The sequence below is a fragment of the Trichomonas vaginalis genome, chromosome IV (assembly GCF_026262505.1).
Source record: "Trichomonas vaginalis G3 chromosome IV, whole genome shotgun sequence".
Classification (NCBI taxonomy): domain Eukaryota; phylum Parabasalia; order Trichomonadida; family Trichomonadidae; genus Trichomonas; species Trichomonas vaginalis.
Genome location: NC_067206.1, coordinates 14,243,795 through 14,259,507, shown reverse-complemented (window position 1 = coordinate 14,259,507; position 15,713 = coordinate 14,243,795). Strand labels below are relative to the sequence as shown.

At 35.0% G+C, this 15,713-nt stretch overlaps 15 protein-coding genes and 1 pseudogene across 16 annotated transcripts, besides 1 other annotated feature; 7 read left to right on the top strand and 9 right to left on the bottom strand.

Moving 5' to 3' along the window:
- Nucleotides 1-15,713: part of a mobile genetic element that runs on past both edges of the window.
- On the top strand, nucleotides 22-940 carry TVAGG3_0089870 (annotated as a pseudogene). The gene has a single exon. A coding segment is annotated over exon 1 (919 nt).
- Nucleotides 1,655-2,191, top strand: TVAGG3_0089860 (protein of unknown function, DUF4106 family; the record flags this gene model as incomplete). Its single annotated transcript, XM_051222412.1, has 1 exon — nucleotides 1,655-2,191. One exon carries the CDS (start codon nucleotides 1,655-1,657, stop codon nucleotides 2,189-2,191), a length of 537 nt encoding a protein of 178 aa, XP_051107398.1.
- TVAGG3_0089850 (uncharacterized protein) lies at nucleotides 2,196-3,002 on the top strand (the record flags this gene model as incomplete). The annotated part of the gene is made up of 1 exon (XM_051222411.1): nucleotides 2,196-3,002. The coding sequence occupies one exon, from the start codon at nucleotides 2,196-2,198 to the stop codon at nucleotides 3,000-3,002; it is 807 nt and encodes a 268-aa protein (XP_051107397.1).
- On the top strand, nucleotides 3,745-4,266 carry TVAGG3_0089840 (uncharacterized protein; the record flags this gene model as incomplete). Its single annotated transcript, XM_051222410.1, has 1 exon — nucleotides 3,745-4,266. A coding segment is annotated over one exon (522 nt), but the record flags the coding sequence as incomplete, so codon positions are not given.
- On the top strand, nucleotides 4,302-4,721 carry TVAGG3_0089830 (protein of unknown function, DUF4108 family; the record flags this gene model as incomplete). Its single annotated transcript, XM_051222409.1, has 1 exon — nucleotides 4,302-4,721. One exon carries the CDS (start codon nucleotides 4,302-4,304, stop codon nucleotides 4,719-4,721), a length of 420 nt encoding a protein of 139 aa, XP_051107395.1.
- Nucleotides 4,768-5,199, bottom strand: TVAGG3_0089820 (uncharacterized protein; the record flags this gene model as incomplete). The annotated part of the gene is made up of 1 exon (XM_001305127.2): nucleotides 4,768-5,199. A coding segment is annotated over one exon (432 nt), but the record flags the coding sequence as incomplete, so codon positions are not given.
- On the bottom strand, nucleotides 6,558-7,393 carry TVAGG3_0089810 (KilA, N-terminal/APSES-type HTH, DNA-binding family; the record flags this gene model as incomplete). Its single annotated transcript, XM_001290630.1, has 1 exon — nucleotides 6,558-7,393. A coding segment is annotated over one exon (836 nt), but the record flags the coding sequence as incomplete, so codon positions are not given.
- Nucleotides 8,508-9,327, bottom strand: TVAGG3_0089800 (organellar and viral DNA polymerase type B; the record flags this gene model as incomplete). Its single annotated transcript, XM_001286083.2, has 1 exon — nucleotides 8,508-9,327. A coding segment is annotated over one exon (820 nt), but the record flags the coding sequence as incomplete, so codon positions are not given.
- TVAGG3_0089790 (uncharacterized protein) lies at nucleotides 9,620-10,165 on the bottom strand (the record flags this gene model as incomplete). The annotated part of the gene is made up of 1 exon (XM_051222408.1): nucleotides 9,620-10,165. The coding sequence occupies one exon, from the start codon at nucleotides 10,163-10,165 to the stop codon at nucleotides 9,620-9,622; it is 546 nt and encodes a 181-aa protein (XP_051107394.1).
- Nucleotides 10,723-11,088, top strand: TVAGG3_0089780 (uncharacterized protein; the record flags this gene model as incomplete). The annotated part of the gene is made up of 1 exon (XM_051222407.1): nucleotides 10,723-11,088. The coding sequence occupies one exon, from the start codon at nucleotides 10,723-10,725 to the stop codon at nucleotides 11,086-11,088; it is 366 nt and encodes a 121-aa protein (XP_051107393.1).
- Nucleotides 11,647-12,231, bottom strand: TVAGG3_0089770 (His-Me finger endonucleases family; the record flags this gene model as incomplete). The annotated part of the gene is made up of 1 exon (XM_051222406.1): nucleotides 11,647-12,231. The coding sequence occupies one exon, from the start codon at nucleotides 12,229-12,231 to the stop codon at nucleotides 11,647-11,649; it is 585 nt and encodes a 194-aa protein (XP_051107392.1).
- On the bottom strand, nucleotides 12,282-12,866 carry TVAGG3_0089760 (phage tail repeat-like family; the record flags this gene model as incomplete). Its single annotated transcript, XM_051222405.1, has 1 exon — nucleotides 12,282-12,866. One exon carries the CDS (start codon nucleotides 12,864-12,866, stop codon nucleotides 12,282-12,284), a length of 585 nt encoding a protein of 194 aa, XP_051107391.1.
- Nucleotides 12,886-13,041, bottom strand: TVAGG3_0089750 (uncharacterized protein; the record flags this gene model as incomplete). The annotated part of the gene is made up of 1 exon (XM_051222404.1): nucleotides 12,886-13,041. The coding sequence occupies one exon, from the start codon at nucleotides 13,039-13,041 to the stop codon at nucleotides 12,886-12,888; it is 156 nt and encodes a 51-aa protein (XP_051107390.1).
- Nucleotides 13,061-13,462, bottom strand: TVAGG3_0089740 (uncharacterized protein; the record flags this gene model as incomplete). Its single annotated transcript, XM_051222403.1, has 1 exon — nucleotides 13,061-13,462. The coding sequence occupies one exon, from the start codon at nucleotides 13,460-13,462 to the stop codon at nucleotides 13,061-13,063; it is 402 nt and encodes a 133-aa protein (XP_051107389.1).
- Nucleotides 14,032-14,439, top strand: TVAGG3_0089730 (uncharacterized protein; the record flags this gene model as incomplete). The annotated part of the gene is made up of 1 exon (XM_051222402.1): nucleotides 14,032-14,439. One exon carries the CDS (start codon nucleotides 14,032-14,034, stop codon nucleotides 14,437-14,439), a length of 408 nt encoding a protein of 135 aa, XP_051107388.1.
- On the bottom strand, nucleotides 15,064-15,704 carry TVAGG3_0089720 (phage tail repeat-like family; the record flags this gene model as incomplete). The annotated part of the gene is made up of 1 exon (XM_001307190.2): nucleotides 15,064-15,704. A coding segment is annotated over one exon (641 nt), but the record flags the coding sequence as incomplete, so codon positions are not given.

Genomic DNA, 15,713 nt, shown 5'->3' with positions numbered 1-15,713 from the left:
CAATATGCTCCAGAAGTTTTCATGGGATATAAGATATATTCTAACTCTGACTTAGTTCAAACAGTAACATGGGCAAACTATGAATGGTTCGCTTTGAGAAACTCAGTACAACCACAAGCTAGAGAACAAACAGACCAGTATGCAACTATTGAGAAAATAAGAAGACTTGACCCTAACGTTCCAGGAGTTTATGTTGACCTTTCTGGACAAACTGCAGCAGCAGTAACCAAAGTAAAACTGAAACTTAGAGTTCCTTTGTCATCTTTCCTCATCTTCAGGTTTTTAAGATACTTGCCAAACTGGGCAGGAAAAATTTCTATCGAACTTACTCCAAGCAAAATAACTTAGTCATTGCACCAACACAAGACCCATTCACTCTTACAGAAGTAGTGGGAACAAATAAAATGTCATTCGCCGACTTTTGCAAAAACAAAGTTGACTTAGACTTTGGTTTCTCAAACCTCAACACTGAAGTAAACTATTATTTCAATGCTGCTGGAGATGCTTGGGACCCAGTTAAGTTCACATGCGAAAAGTTTGAATGCAAGAGAATAGAAAGCAGACTTGCAGTCTATATGTTGGACCCAGATATTTCAAATGCTTTAGCTGCCAAATATATTGCAGTTCCACTTATGTTCCCTATACACCAAATATCTGTCAAAGACTTTGCAGGTGAAGTTGGAAACCAAAGTGCTGACCCAGGTGCAAGAACAGATATTGCTTTAACAACTGCAATGAAACATGCAGATACTATGTTTGTACTGTTCAGACGAACTATAAATGACTATTCTTGCTTCTACAACCCTGGTATTAAATACCATATAAACATAGATGGCAAATACTATCCAAGAGAAGAATATTCTACAGTTGAGGATATGAGGTCATACAACTTGACATTAGATGCTATGAACTTTAACAACAACTTCACAACAACCATTAACCCTGAAATGCAAAGTTCTATTATGCCATATGTGAAAGTATGGACTCATACAGGAGCTCAAAAAACTCAATATACAAATGGAGACCGTTTTTTTTGGCATTCCATTTGCTGACTCAGAAGACTTTATGGGTGGTATTTCAACTGTTGGTACAGTTCAAATACAATATACTGGTGACAGAGACGGTCCAGATGAATTGAAAGCAAAGAAGTTTACAAAACCAATAGCACTTTTCACGGAAGATGCTCTTTTGAAAATTCGTTCGATGAAACCTGCTGGGGCTCCTCAGATTGGTATAACGACAGCTTCCATCGAGCAGATTTTGGCAGCAGGTCAGTAAGTTGTTCTTGAACTGACTTCTCTCCGTCAAATATTGACAGTACGCCAGTTTTGACATAGTATTGTATTATAAACTTACCTTTAGAAATATCGGTCAGTTTTGTTGTTATATTTTTGTCTGCTTCAAGAACTTTCACCATCTCGGTTATACCAACTTTCTTTGCTTTATGAAAATATTTTGGTTCAGCAAAGACTGCTATTCTATAACATTTTCCATTGTTTGTATAAAGAACTATTCTGTCAATGTATTTGTATTGTTTGTGTGTGTAAACTTTGTTTTGCTTCAATTCGAAGAGATACTCAAATACGTCCATCTTTTTATTCTAAGTAAAATGTCATTTCCGAAAAATAGAAGCGTAAGTGTTTCAAAAGGTTTAATGGCGGTGGCAGATGTGAAGTTAAATTCACCAACTCAAACAAACAGTCAAAGTGTTGTTGTCAATGTCAAAGAAAGAGATGTTGAAGTGGGGAAACCATACGAAGACGAAGATGGTATAACAATAGTTCCTGTAAAAGAACAACCAACATATCCTGAAGTTAGCAGAGACTTAAGTTCTGTTGCAGATATTCGAAATGACTACAAACAACTGAAAGATAAACTTAAAACTCAGGAGAAGATTTGTCAAGCTTTAGGTATAATGTTAAACTTGGTTGAGCACAACCCTGTAAAAGTGAACTCATATGTCATCGCACCTCATGAAGTTTTGAAAGAACTATTGAAACTTTTGACAGAGGCAGACGATATAAACATCAAAGAAATAGAGCCCGACATTGCTTGCTGTGGTGTTTCATATAATGTCATTGACAAGATATACGTTATGAAAGGAGGTGAAACGTTGAACTTAAAATATAGTTTCCCAGACGTCATAAAAATATTTGACGACCACAACATTTCATTAAAATTTACTTGCTAAGTAAATGGCAGAAGACATAGTGGTTTATACTATTACGACTAAAAACCCTGAGTCATATAATTCTATAACAACAAACTTACAAAGTCCTCAAGGACGATATTGTAAACTGACCTTAAACACGATGACGACTAAAGCCTGTTTTGCTCTTTTGACACCAGAAGACTTTGTTGTTGTGAATGGTAAAAAATACTTCTTTGAAGATACTTACTCAGATATACCACCAACAGGTTTTGTTGACTTATTTAATACTTTAAGGACGGATGTAACATGTGCTGCAACTAGAGCAGGTTTCATTATGTTTGGATGTCCGACTGAGTTTAGTATAAACGATATGAGCTATAATACAAAACTTATATCTGGTTTTTACTACCAACAGTTTCCTATAACAGGAAAAGGTGTCATACAAGGTTTGTCTGTTCCATTGACTTTAAGTACACCTATTTTATATATTGTTTCAAACTTAGGTTCAAAGTGCTATTCGAATGTCGACAGAAACTACTATGACCAAAAGATACTCATGCGTATAAACAACACTTTCTCTGCTGGTTTGCCTATTGTTCATTCGAATGCAGAGTTTTCAGCTTTAGTAAACTCAAACACTTTGGCAAACATAAACTTGACATTAGTTGACGCAAACTTTGTTCCTGTAAAACTTTTATGTCCTATGTATTTGTCAATGACGGCAGAAAGTTTCGAATTGGAAGATGCAACTGGTGAAAGTATTGTACTACAAGAACAACTTCAACAACAAATAGCTCAAGAACAACAAATGCAACAAATGGAACAAATGCAACAACAAAGTCAAGAATAAAAAAAATATTTTTTTTATTTTTATAAAAATGTACAGAATAGACGTTTCAGATTTTTATGACTTCCAAGCGTTCAGAAATATGTGTCCATTTAGAGACTATAACAAAGCAGTCGAGAATTTGAAACGTTTAGTCATTTATGTCGACTCTGCCCCAGAATGTTATGTCATGAAAGAATGGGATGTTGTCTTTAACAAACCAAGAGCAACCATAGTTTCAGAACAAGAATGTAGACAGAAACTTAAGAAAATAAAAGTCGTACAAGTTGGTATGAAGATGTTAGATGCTTGGGATATCTTATTGTCAAAGTTAGAAGATTTTTCAGTTCGTGGTATAAAGTTCTATACACCTTCTCCAAACTTCTATTCTATCTTCACTGGATATAAATACGAACAAGTAGAATGGAAAGAAAATATTATAGAAGCTTGGTTAGACCATGTCAAAGAAATTATATGCAATGGAAACGAAAAGGTTTATGAGTATATCTTATGTTGGTTTGCAAACATCTTACAATATCCAAGTGCTAAAAATGAAACTGCTCTCATCATAATTGGAAAACAAGGAACTGGTAAGAACACTTTCTTTACAGATATCTTATGCAAACTGTTAGAGGGCTATTCGAACCCTAATATGACAAACTTAGAAAACATCTGCGGTAAATTTAACTCTTCAATAGAGAATATGAAACTTATAGTATGTAACGAACTTCAAAGTATAGATACAACAAAGGTTTTAAACTCAGATGCTTTGAAGAGTCTTATAACAGACAAAGTTGGAGTTGTTGAAAGAAAGTATAGAGACCAAAGAGTTTGTGAAAATGTTGCAAACTTCGTCATGGTTTCAAACAATGTTGTTCCGATGAAGTTAGAAAGTTCTGACAGAAGATATGTAGTTGTCAGAACGTCAGATTCTCATATGCAAGATACAGAATATTTTGACGACTTAGCAGAAACTTTGACACCTAACTTTTACAACCACTTGTTCTCATATTTCATGACATTAGATATTTCAAAGTTCAATCCAAGACAAATTCCACATACCGAAGAAAGACAAACATTGTTAGAAGCAAACAAGAGTGTATATGAACTGTTCATAGATGAGACTAACTTTGAGTGTTTAGATGAAAGGTCATTGTACGATTCATATAAACAATATTGTCAAGAGTATGGTTATATGGCAGCTTCTAAACGTACATTCTTGGCAAATGTCAAAAATCTTTTAGATATTCAGAACGGCGTATATACAAAGAAAAATTTTTCTGAGTAAATTTAAAAAAAATATTTTTTTATCCGATAGAAAAGATGATGAAATTCATCTCAGTCAACAAGTACATGACAGAAGTCAAAGAAGAACTAGACCCATTCGCTTATTTGAATGTTTACTTCTACCATTTTGAAAAGTCTACATTCAGCAAAGTTTGGAACATCGAACCAGTTAAGTTTGCTATTGTGACTAAAAATGGTGCGAAATTTGAAGACTTAGACATAGAAGGTTTGTTAGCAGTCAAAGAAAATTTTGACAGAAAGTTCTCAAAACTCGAAGAAGGCAAAGCATACAAACTTGTTATACCTTATGAACCAAAGAAAGCAGACGACTATGAATATTATGAGTCTAAGATAGTTGAAGTTCAAGGTAAATTGGGTAAAAAGATTTTAGAGTCTAAGCCAGTGTTTGCTCCTAAAGAGGAAGAGAACATTGACATTGACCCAGAAATGTTCTAAAAATAAAATTTTATTTTTACATGTCAAATTTCTTTTTCTCTGGAACTGGTTCAGGTTCTTTCTTCTCTTCTACTTTCTTTTCTTTCTTTTCTTTCTTTTCTCTCTTCTTCTTCTTTTCTGGTGGAGTTATGTCAAATTTCTCAGAACCATATTTATGTAAAAGTTCTTTGTCCTTTAATAGCTCTTCTATTCTGTTTTCTATTTCATCTTCAAGAACAGCGCATGTGCCTTCTTTGCATTCTAAGAACTTTTGTTGGACTTCATCTTTCCAATCGGCGTCATCTCTGTCAACAAGTCTGTCATTGACAAACTTAAAGACTTCTCTGCTTAATGTTTTATGGTTCTTGTCATATTCCCAGAAACAGAACTTTAGAACAAATTCACCTTTCTTGTTTACACTATGTAAGATTTTATGGTCGACAGATGTTTTGCTGTCGAAAAGCTTGTCTCGAATATAGATAGCGAAATCGCTAGACATTTCCTAAAAGATAAAAATTTTAATTTTTCTAAAAATATGTTAGAAAAAAAGTTTGCTGACATTGACAAAAAATTTGAGAATGTTTTAAATAAGAACAAGAGGAAGTTGGAAAATGCTCAGATAAAACCCATACATGACAAGTTCCTATTTGCTCAGAATGGTATAACAGGTCTAATTGCACCGCCTGGGTCGGGTAAGACTTTCACTTATCTTAAAATGGCTGCACAACAACAAGAACTAGATGAGAAGAACCCATTCTATGAGTTAGTTGTCATTTGTAGTACTTCTGGTCAATTTGACCAAACCGTCAATTCGTTCAAAGATATTATAAAGAAGTCTAAGTTAGTATGTATAAAGGATACTGAGTTGTTAGATTGGATAAAGAAGTACCAAAGAAGAGTTTTGAAGTATAATGCTATAAATGAGTATATAAATTCGAGGTTTAAAGACCCAAATGAGGAAATGCAGAGAATATTAGACAAACACCACTTCAGAAACAAACAGAAAGAGATAGAATACATTTCGAAGAAATTGCAATCTTACGATTGGAAGACATACCCTCACAGATGTCTTCTTATCTTAGATGATTTCGCCTCTCATCCTTTGTTAAAGAATAGAGAACAAGATATGTGTCGAATTCTTAAGAAGCTCAGACACTTTAACATCTCAGTTGTCATTTGTGTACAGACAGCAAAGAGTTTAAGTAAGGATGTAAAGAGAATACTTACTGATATCATACTTTTCCCTGGATTGTCCGAAGACGATTTCATGGAACTTATGAAAGAGTCCATGGCAGGTAAGTTTGACAGACATGAACTATGGGAGAAGTATAAAGTCATACAAGACCCTCATACTTCTTTCAGAATTCATATCTACGCAAACAAAGTTCAAATTGTAAAAAGTCAAGCTTGAAAAATGTAAGTGTTTTAGTCTTAGTCTGTTGTGGTGCTGGGGCTGTCGGTTCTTCTGGTTTGGGAATGGACTCGGTTGGTGGTACGTCGGACATTCGTTTGTGTCCTGTTGGATGGAAGAACTTTTCCTGTTGGATGGAAGGACTCGGAATGTCGGAAGGAAGGACTCGGAATGTCGGAAGGAAAAACTCGGAATGTCGGAAGGAAAAACTTTTTCTGAAGTTCGACCAAAAAGTTCTCAATTTTCGAAAATTTGAATGGTTTACGGACGAACAACAGGAAATTTTTTTCCAGTTGTCAGGAAATTTTTTTCCTGTTGGAAGGAAATTTTTTTCCTGTTGGAAGGAAGGACTCGGAATGCCAGAAGGATTTGACGAGGCAATTGACCTTATAGAGCTACCTGAGCCATCTTTGGTGTCAAGCTTGAAAAATAAAGAGTTCATTTACTCTGCTTGTTTGAAGTTGTCAAAATACTCTGTTATCTTTTCCTTCAGTAGCGGTAAATCTTCTTTGAATGTAAGTATTGTACAACCTTTCATATCATAGTGTGTTTGAGGTAACGTATCTTGAACTATCTGTTTAACATCTTCATTTGGTGTCATTGAAATCGGTAAGTTTTCGCGATAGAACCAATTTCTGTCAGATTTGTAAATCTTAGCTAAGTCGTAAAAGCTTTTGTTGTTTCTTCTGACTAAATGCAACATAACCATATCTCTGTCTTCTTCATTTTCCATCTCTTCAGTGTAAATCATATACTTATAGTTCTTTTCCTTTCCTTTTGGTACCGAACGTGGTATTCTTTTCTGTATGTTTTTGTCTTTTGCTTCAAGCTTGTTTTCCATCTCTTCACGTTCTTGTCTATGAATTTCGTCAAGAAGTTTACAAACATACCAAGCATAACGAGGCGAAGCCCACATTGCAACAGCATTTACAAGAAGTCTATGTACATACCAACCTCTCAAACCGTTTGGCAATTTTTCACGATTTTCATGAGTTTTAGGCGAGTAAGATTTTTTACTTACTCGCTGTTCTTCACTGTTTTCAGAAAAAAGTATGTCTCGCTGTGCTTCGCTCAAAAATTCTTGTGTGCTTTGGTTCCTAAACCAGTCTTGTGGTTTCTTAGTGTCTGGAGCAAAACATGCTGTCAAAATACTTTGCATTTGGTACATATCGTCTTTGACCGAACGAATGAGACGGAGTTGTTTGTTAAACTGAACCCACTCGTATTCTTCATTTATGGCTTCATGAACGATAGCAGTTGTTGTGTTCTCTGTTGTTGACATATCTGTCCTTACATACAAAATAAAAAAATAAATAAAAATAAAACTAACTTTATTTTTCTGTGTTAAAGAAATGTTAAAAATTCAGGGTTACATATGTGAAAAGAAGTCACGAACAAATGAAGGTCATAAGATTCAGCACATAATTCTGAATTGAATGGTGTGTCATACATGTCAAGCCGTCAAGAATTGAAGGAGATACGAGGCTATAAAGATTTTGGATATTTTCTGACACACACCCTGAGGGAAAAGTGACAAAACACGACGATAGAAAAAAGTGACAAAATTGAGAGAAAGTTGTTTCCCGACCAAAATGCAATCATGTTGAAAAAGTGACATTTGTAAAGTTAGACGATAGGATTTCCTGAAAAAGTGCAAGACTTGTTCTGAATCAGGACAAGATTTGTCTTGAAAAAATACAAGACTTGTTCTGAAAAAATACAAGACTTGTTCTGAAAAAATACAAGACTTGTCTTGAATCAGGACAAGATTTGTCTTGAAAAAATACAAGACTTGTTCTGAAAAAATACAAGACTTGTTCTGAAAAAATACAAGACTTGTCTTGAATCAGGACAATTGTTCTCAAATTTGAGAACTTTACAAGAAAAACTGACTAAAAAGTGCAAGACTTGTTCTGAATCAGGACAAGATTTGTCTTGAAAAAATACAAGACTTGTTCTGAAAAAATACAAGACTTGTTCTGAAAAAATACAAGACTTGTCTTGAATCAGGACAAAACTTTACAAAATGTAAACTTTACATAACCGTTTCTATCGTACATGATATTTAGTTGACATTGTAAACTATCTTCATGTAAAGTATGGCGGTTTGAAACCGTCGGGAACCTTCACTTTTTTGACGAACTTTCCGCAGCAATTTTTAAAATTTGTGAAAACTCAACGGTTTGACACGTGCCATATGTCATTTTACTCAGAATTTTGTGCTGAATTCAGTAAAAATATAATTTAGGGTAGAAGGTTAGATCTAACCTCTTTTCTAACCTCTTTTCTACCCCAGTTATTTTATAAGCGTTTTACATGGTAAACGTTATGAATTCGTGAGACTCTAAACAGTTTTGTAGCTTCTATTTCTTCGCTGAGGATATCGAATGTTTTAACTATGCCGAAAGTTTCTTTATATTTCTTCTTGACGTCAGACAGAAGGAAATCTTCTGCTGTTGGATAGTTTTTGTTCAGAAATTCTAACATGTCCATTTTATCTTCTGCTGGCTTTTCTGCTTCTTTCTTTAAATCTGCATAGTCGTTTCTCATTCTTTCTATCTCTTTGACGGAGTAGTTATATTTCCTCATTGCTGCCTTACATTTTGAACATTGCGGGTTCATTTTAGCATTGTACATTGAAATTTGTCCTGCAAGTACAACTAAAGCGTCAATGGTTTTCTTTAACTCAAACATAGCGGGTCTTATTTGTTCGTTCCATACCTTACCTCTTCTATCTTTATCTCTTATCTGCCATACACATTCAGCAACTAACGAAACAAAGTTGTCGTAGGTCTTAAATTCTTCAGATTTATATATGTCAGAGATGTTCTTATATACCATATCGCAATCTTTGTCCATGACTTTGTGGTTGCAATGAAATCCAAGAAACTCATAGTTAACCTTTCGTATGAACTTCTTTATTTCTACTGAGTCAGTTGCTTTGACTTCTATTTCATCGAATTCTGGAATAGTAAGCTTTTGTTGTTGGATTTCAGGCAATTTGGGTAAATGGTCAATAATATCCTGCATTTCATAAAGATACTGTTCATTTGTTTCATCCTGTGCGGTACAGTCTAAATCTCCTTGGAGAAGTTCCTGCTTTATCTTCTGGATTTCTGTTTCGAAAGTATATGAAGAAGGAATGAAGCTTTTCATCTCTACTAACATTGAAGTTGGGTTCATGACTAAAGAGTTTGGTGCTGTTGTTGCTAACATGTTCTTACAATAAAAATAAAAAAAATATTTTTTGGTGGGACTACCTTTATTTTTTATTTCGGGAAAACTCATGAGGTTAGAAAACATGTACGAAGAAGTCTTGACAAAACATTTACGATGAAATCATGACAAAACATTTACGATGAAGAAGTCTTGACAAAACATATACGAAGAAATTCATGAAAATTCATGACAAATTCATGAGGGTAGAAAAGAGGGTAGAAGACAGGTTAGATCTAACCATCTACCCTAAAATATATTTTTGTCTGAATTCAGCAACAAAATGGTTCATTTACTCACAATATTTTTGTACAAAACAACCCCAAGCTTTTAACTTCTTTTCTGCAGCTTCTAATGCTATCTTAGCGAGTTCATATTCTCTAAATTCTCTCTTTAAATCTTCTTGTTCCCATTGGTCTAGTTCGTATGGAGAATCTCTATAACCAGAACATATCTCACGTTCATGTTCTATTTGTTTTTCGCACATTTTTCTAACTTCTTCTTCAAACAAAGGTTTTGCATTCTCTACTGTATCTTCAAGTTCTTCTTCATCTAACTTCTCATGAACTTTCTTGTCTATGGAGTCCATAATATCTTTGACATAAAATACATACTTTACAGAGCACCATTCAGCAACAAAATGAACGAGGTCAGGATGTATGTAAATACCTTTGAATTCATTCATAACGCCCTTAGTAAGCTCATAAAATGCTTGTTTTGAGGTCGAGCCACTTTTGGCTCGACCGTATTCTTTCAACCAAAACTCAAGAATTTCCTCCATTTTAGCACTATTGAGAAATCTGTTTAAATGGTTTAACTTTCCTGCTTCTCTTGCCATCTTTGTTACATTTATATAACCATCCTTGTCTCTACGTAAGACTTCAATACCGTTGTAAGTGCCTTTTGTGAATGTTTCGCCATTAGATTTGTTCGTGAACGTTTTTGCTTCGACTGTCATTTCAGTACGTACAATAAAAATAAAAAATATTTTTGAGTGGTACGTCGGACATTCGTTTGTGGCTTAACCGTCGGACATTCGTTTGTGGCTTAACCGTCGGACATTGTCTTGAAACAGTACAAATATTGTCTTGAAACAGTACAAATATTGTCTTGAAACAGTACAAGACTTGTTCTGAAACAGTACAAATATTGTTCTGAAACAGTACAAATATTGTTCTGAAACAGTACAAGACTTGTTCTGAAACAGAAAATTTTTCTCACAAATTGAGAGCTTTTACGGGAAATTTGTTCTGAAAACGTTCAAGACTAGTTCTGAAAAAGTACAAGACTAGTTCTGAAAAAGTACAAGACTAGTTCTGAAAAAGTACAAGACTAGTTCTGAAACAGAACAAGACTAGTTCTGAAACAGAACAAGACTAGTTCTGAAACAGAACAATGGACAGCATCGAGCCATTAGATGAGGCAATTTACCTTATAGAGATAAATGAAGTTGTTAAGCAGTACTTGGGCAAGGACAAAGCCAACAAGTCCCTCGGCGTCTGGTTGTCTGGAAGAGGTGCGCTGAAAATCGAGATTTCGACTGGAATTCCAATTCAAATACCAGAAAACACTCCTGTAGACGACATAAAGGAGATGAAGAAAGAAGCTCTTCTCAAGTTCTTTGCAAAGCGCCCATGGATACAACTTCCAAACAGAGAGAGTCCAATTCCACGAATTATACAAATTCTCAGAGCACTGTTCCACTTCTCGGGTCAGCCGTTCTACATAACCTGTGAAGGCGACATCCAACCAGTTCAGTAAACATCTCATTTTAACTCACTTTTTTTCTATCTTAAGGAAATTCATGAAAATTCAACGGGTGAACTTTGTATAAAAAGCAACCCGCTGTTTTCCGCGGGTTGGTATATTCTTCACAAAATGCTTGTTTTGAGGTCGAGCCACTTTTGGCTCCACCTCTTTTTTCAACCAAAAACTCATTTTTGTCGAATTCAGCACAAAATTCATGAAAATTCAAGAGGGTAGAAAAGAGGGTAGAAGACAGGTTAGATCTAACCATCTACCCTAAAATATATTTTTCAATACTTTTTCAGCACTTCTCCGTAGTTGTATATGAAAGACAATTCGAGATAAAAGTCGTAGTACAATGGAACAATATGCTGCACACCGTTTGTTGTGAACCAAACTTGAAAGTCAGAGAAACTGTTACTCGGTGGTTCGGGATGAAATTTCTTCATCTGATATAGTCCTACCAGCATTTGTAAAGATATAGTCTAACGGTTTTGTATCTGCTACTTTTGTTCTTTGTTTTTCAACCTGAAGCATTTAATATATGTAAAAATATACTGTTTTAAAAATGTTTTAAAATGGTATGCCATATAGCTTCTTGAATTTGTTAAGAAGTATTCGAACGTATTTTCCATCTGTATCTCTAGCGTTTACATAAGCATAGCCATCCTTAGTAAAATATACTTGTAATTTTCTATAGTTTACGCCGGTATAAAAGTAGAAAGAGTCTTGTTCTTCGCTATAGTAGTAAAACTCAAACGTATGCTTACCATAGTCTGTAATTTCAATTGCTTCATCTTCTAGTTCGTCGACAAATTCGAATACTATATCTCCAAATTTGCCTCTGTTCTTATTGTTTTCAGAACAAGTGACCCAGCGTAAGTTTTCAAGTCTATTGTCGTTTCTTATATGGTTTATATGGTCTACAAAAGGTAAATTGTTAGGGTTCGGTATAAAATGAGTTGCAATGACAATATGTTTAAAATAGCATTTCCCACCAATCCTCATCCTAGCATATCCGTCATTTCCCTCCCATTCGCTTAAAACTCTTTTTGTCTTTTTGTTTCTGACTTCAAATGACTCACAACAGTGAATTTCATATTTCTCATCTAACAAACAAGTTTCCCAACGGTCTGTTCCAACAAACCCAGCGTACATTTCAAATAAAATAAAAAAAATATTTTTTTGAAAAATATACTGTTTTCCTTTTACTTAACATAGCCACCAGCTACCAAAAGTCTTTGACGCCAACCCATACCAGCTAATGAAGGTTGACTTGGTTTAGTTTGGAAACTAAACTTTGGTTTTGGTTTATCTTCAGTTTTTGGTTTTTCTTCTTCTATCGGTTTTTCGTCACTTTTCGGTTCATCTGTACTTACCTCACTTGCAGGTATGGTTGTGTCGTCAACATCTTCATAAATATCATATGCCATCTGTTTTTGTTTTCCTTTCAACTTTTTGTGTTTGTTGTAAAGTTTAGAATATTTCGACTCTAAGTCAATGAGATGTTCTATAATGAACTGTTTGTCAGTGAAGTAAACTTTTCCATCTGTTGTCTCGAAAACTCCTTCAGACTTCAATATTTTATTTGTGAGAGTCTGTTTCTTTTTTGAGATACTAGCCGTTCCATTTCTATGAAAAGTGACTTTGTAGTTAGGGTTTGTATTTCCAGACCTGGCACTTTCTATTATTGAATTTTTCTCTTCATCTGTAAGTTCTTTGACAGGTTTTGACAATGGTTCTGAACTTTTTGTTTGTGGTGTCAAATCTACCGTTTCAACTTCTTCGGTCATTTCATCTCAGTAAAAAATTTTAGTTTGGTTTGTTTTCAACTGGTTGTTTAGGTTTTTTAAGTCGGTCTAAAACTTCCTGAGGTATAGGAAGAACTTGACAAACACGTGGTTGTGTAACTGCTGGAAGCCGACAAATCCATCTTGAGCCCATTTGTCTCAATGCTGTATTGTTCATTTCATCTCAGTAAAAAAATTTACATTCCCCACGTTTGAGGCGGTTGCGGTTGGTTGTTGTTTACCCACTGTTGTGCATGGTTATATCCTCTGTTAAAGAATCTTTCACCTTGGTCCATATAGTGCCCTGCTTGGTTATAGTAGTCATTTGCTTTGTTATAGTAGTTTCCTGCTTGTCTTCCTACATTGTCCATCCATCCTTGAACTTTTCCTCTTGTTTCAGGATTTGGAATAAGATTTGCTGCATCTCGTGCTACATCCCAACCTTTCTGTACAGTTTGTATAATAGGCTGTGCTTTCTCTTTCAGTATACCTAAAGTACTCAAAATCTTCCTTCCAATTCCAAATGCACCTCTGGCTAGTGTTCCCACTGCGGGCAAAAATCTGGATGCAACTCCTGCTAATGCGCCAAATAAACCCATTTCTTATGGGTTAAAAAATGACGAATCCAAACAAGGACCCCTATGTTTCTAAAGCGACAAAGAAAGCACTCATGATAAAAATCTTTAGTTCAACACCAAATGCTTGGTTTATGGATATCTTGGAAAACATTCCGAGGTATAGAGAAGATGGACCTCCATACTGGCTAATATTTGTCGGTCAAAACACAAGATACTGTGAAGCCATACCATTACAGTCCAAAGCTATTTTAGATATCTTAGCAGCTTTGACAATATTCGTTGACAAATACCATCCAACAAAACTGACATCTGACTGTGAAAGTTCTTTCAAATCAGACGATATTAAAAACTATCTGCGTTCAAAAAATGTAAACCAATATTTCATTGTCGACCAAAACCATTCTGCTCTTGGTGTCATTGACGGTTGTATAAAAATGTTAAGAGACTTAAACCCACCACAAGGTGGTGAAGCAAATGAAATGTCATATGACGACAAATATAGACACTTCTCCATGGCAAAGATGAGACAAGTTTTAAATATTTACAATAGCCGTAAACAAAAAGGTTTGGGAAACCACTCCCCCGAAGAAATGAAAAACAACCCTGACTTAGAGAAAGACTATATATTTAATAATTTAGTCAAAAGAGACAAACAAGAAAGAATGCCGGGCTTCAAACTTCAGAAAGGTGACAAAGTAAAAATAGAAATACCTAAACGCGACCCATATGAAAATACTATTGACTATGACAACAATGGGAACTCGACAGGTACTCACATTCGTGTTCGTAAAAATAGAAGAAAGTATACAAGAGAATATTATGAAGTTTTAGGCAAACATGGCAAAATGTACAGACTGCAAGCAGAAGATAAAACTACTATTGTCAGACCTCGTTTCAAACTTGTCAAAGTTCAAGGTGGTATACTTTCAAAGACAGTTCCTAACAAATATAAGACAACTCCTGACGAATATGCTAAAGAAGTTGAAAATGACGACTAAGCAATTCTATACCATGCGTAAACTGTCATGTAAGGTGGCATGTAGTCTTTACTTTGTCCCGTTGTTTGCGTATATCCTGTAACGCGATGTGTATGGTCTCCTTCTCCCTGAGTGTCATCCCAGTAACAATTTATAGCAAACTTAACGTTGTCTTTAACATCATATCCTTTACCTTTTGTCATTCCTGACCAATCCCAATATCTATGCTTATGCCAACCTGCTTGAGATGTACTTAAATCTATGTAGTGACTGTGTGCAGGTAAATTTTCACCTGAAATCGTTTTACTTCCACCTGTTTCCTTTGAAGAGTTTGCACAATACAAAAACCTGTCGACTATTTGAGTCCAAGTTCCAAAACCAAGTACTACTTCTGGTCTGGTAGAGTTCATTGACGTATAAATAGAACCTATAGGATATACTGTTTGAAGTATTTCTGTCTTTAATGTTTGAAGCTCTGTTTTGTCTGCTTTTTTATATAACTTTTCTTCAAGTTCATTTACGTCAGAGATGCTATGTCTATGATATTTTTGTGGGTATGTTCCTTCTGTCCATGTGAAAATATACTCTTTTGTTGCATCTACATATCCTTTTATCCATGTCGAGTCTGCTTTTGTATTCCTTAACTCTGTAACACCTTTCTCAAGCTCTTTCAACTGTTGTCCATCTTCCATTAAACCTCTGGTATGACTTGAAACCGTTTGTGCCAACATATCTACAGTTTCTTTGTCGGCTTTAAGGTCTAAACACCCTGAAACCCATCCTGTATCAGCTTTCGTTTTTAAAATCTTCGATGTCCGTTCATTATACCATTCAACCCTTTCTTTAATTTCATTGTCTTTTTCATCCACATATTCCTTATCTGCCTTCTTCACTAACGCACTAGCCACGCATGCTAACTCATCGTTAACATATGTTTTGTCAGCTTTCTTTTCAACATCCTCTTTTGTTGCATATGTTGCATCTGCTCTGTCATGTTCTTCTTGAACTTTTTCAATGACATACTCTTTGTCAGCTTTGTTGTCAACATCTGCTTTCAAAAGAAGTTCATCTATAGGTTTCTCGTTTAAAGTTCCTTTTGTTGGATTTATACAAACAGTATGGTTCTTACTGTCTTGAAACAGAAACTCGTCTGTCATTGGGTTTAATGTCAGTTTTAAGTTTCCTTCTTTCAATGACTCAGATATCTTAGAATAGTTTGAAAAGTTTGTTGTGTTCTTATTTAGAGCTTGCAAAATGAGTTGTCGGTTGTGTTGTATTTCTCTCATAGACGCTGT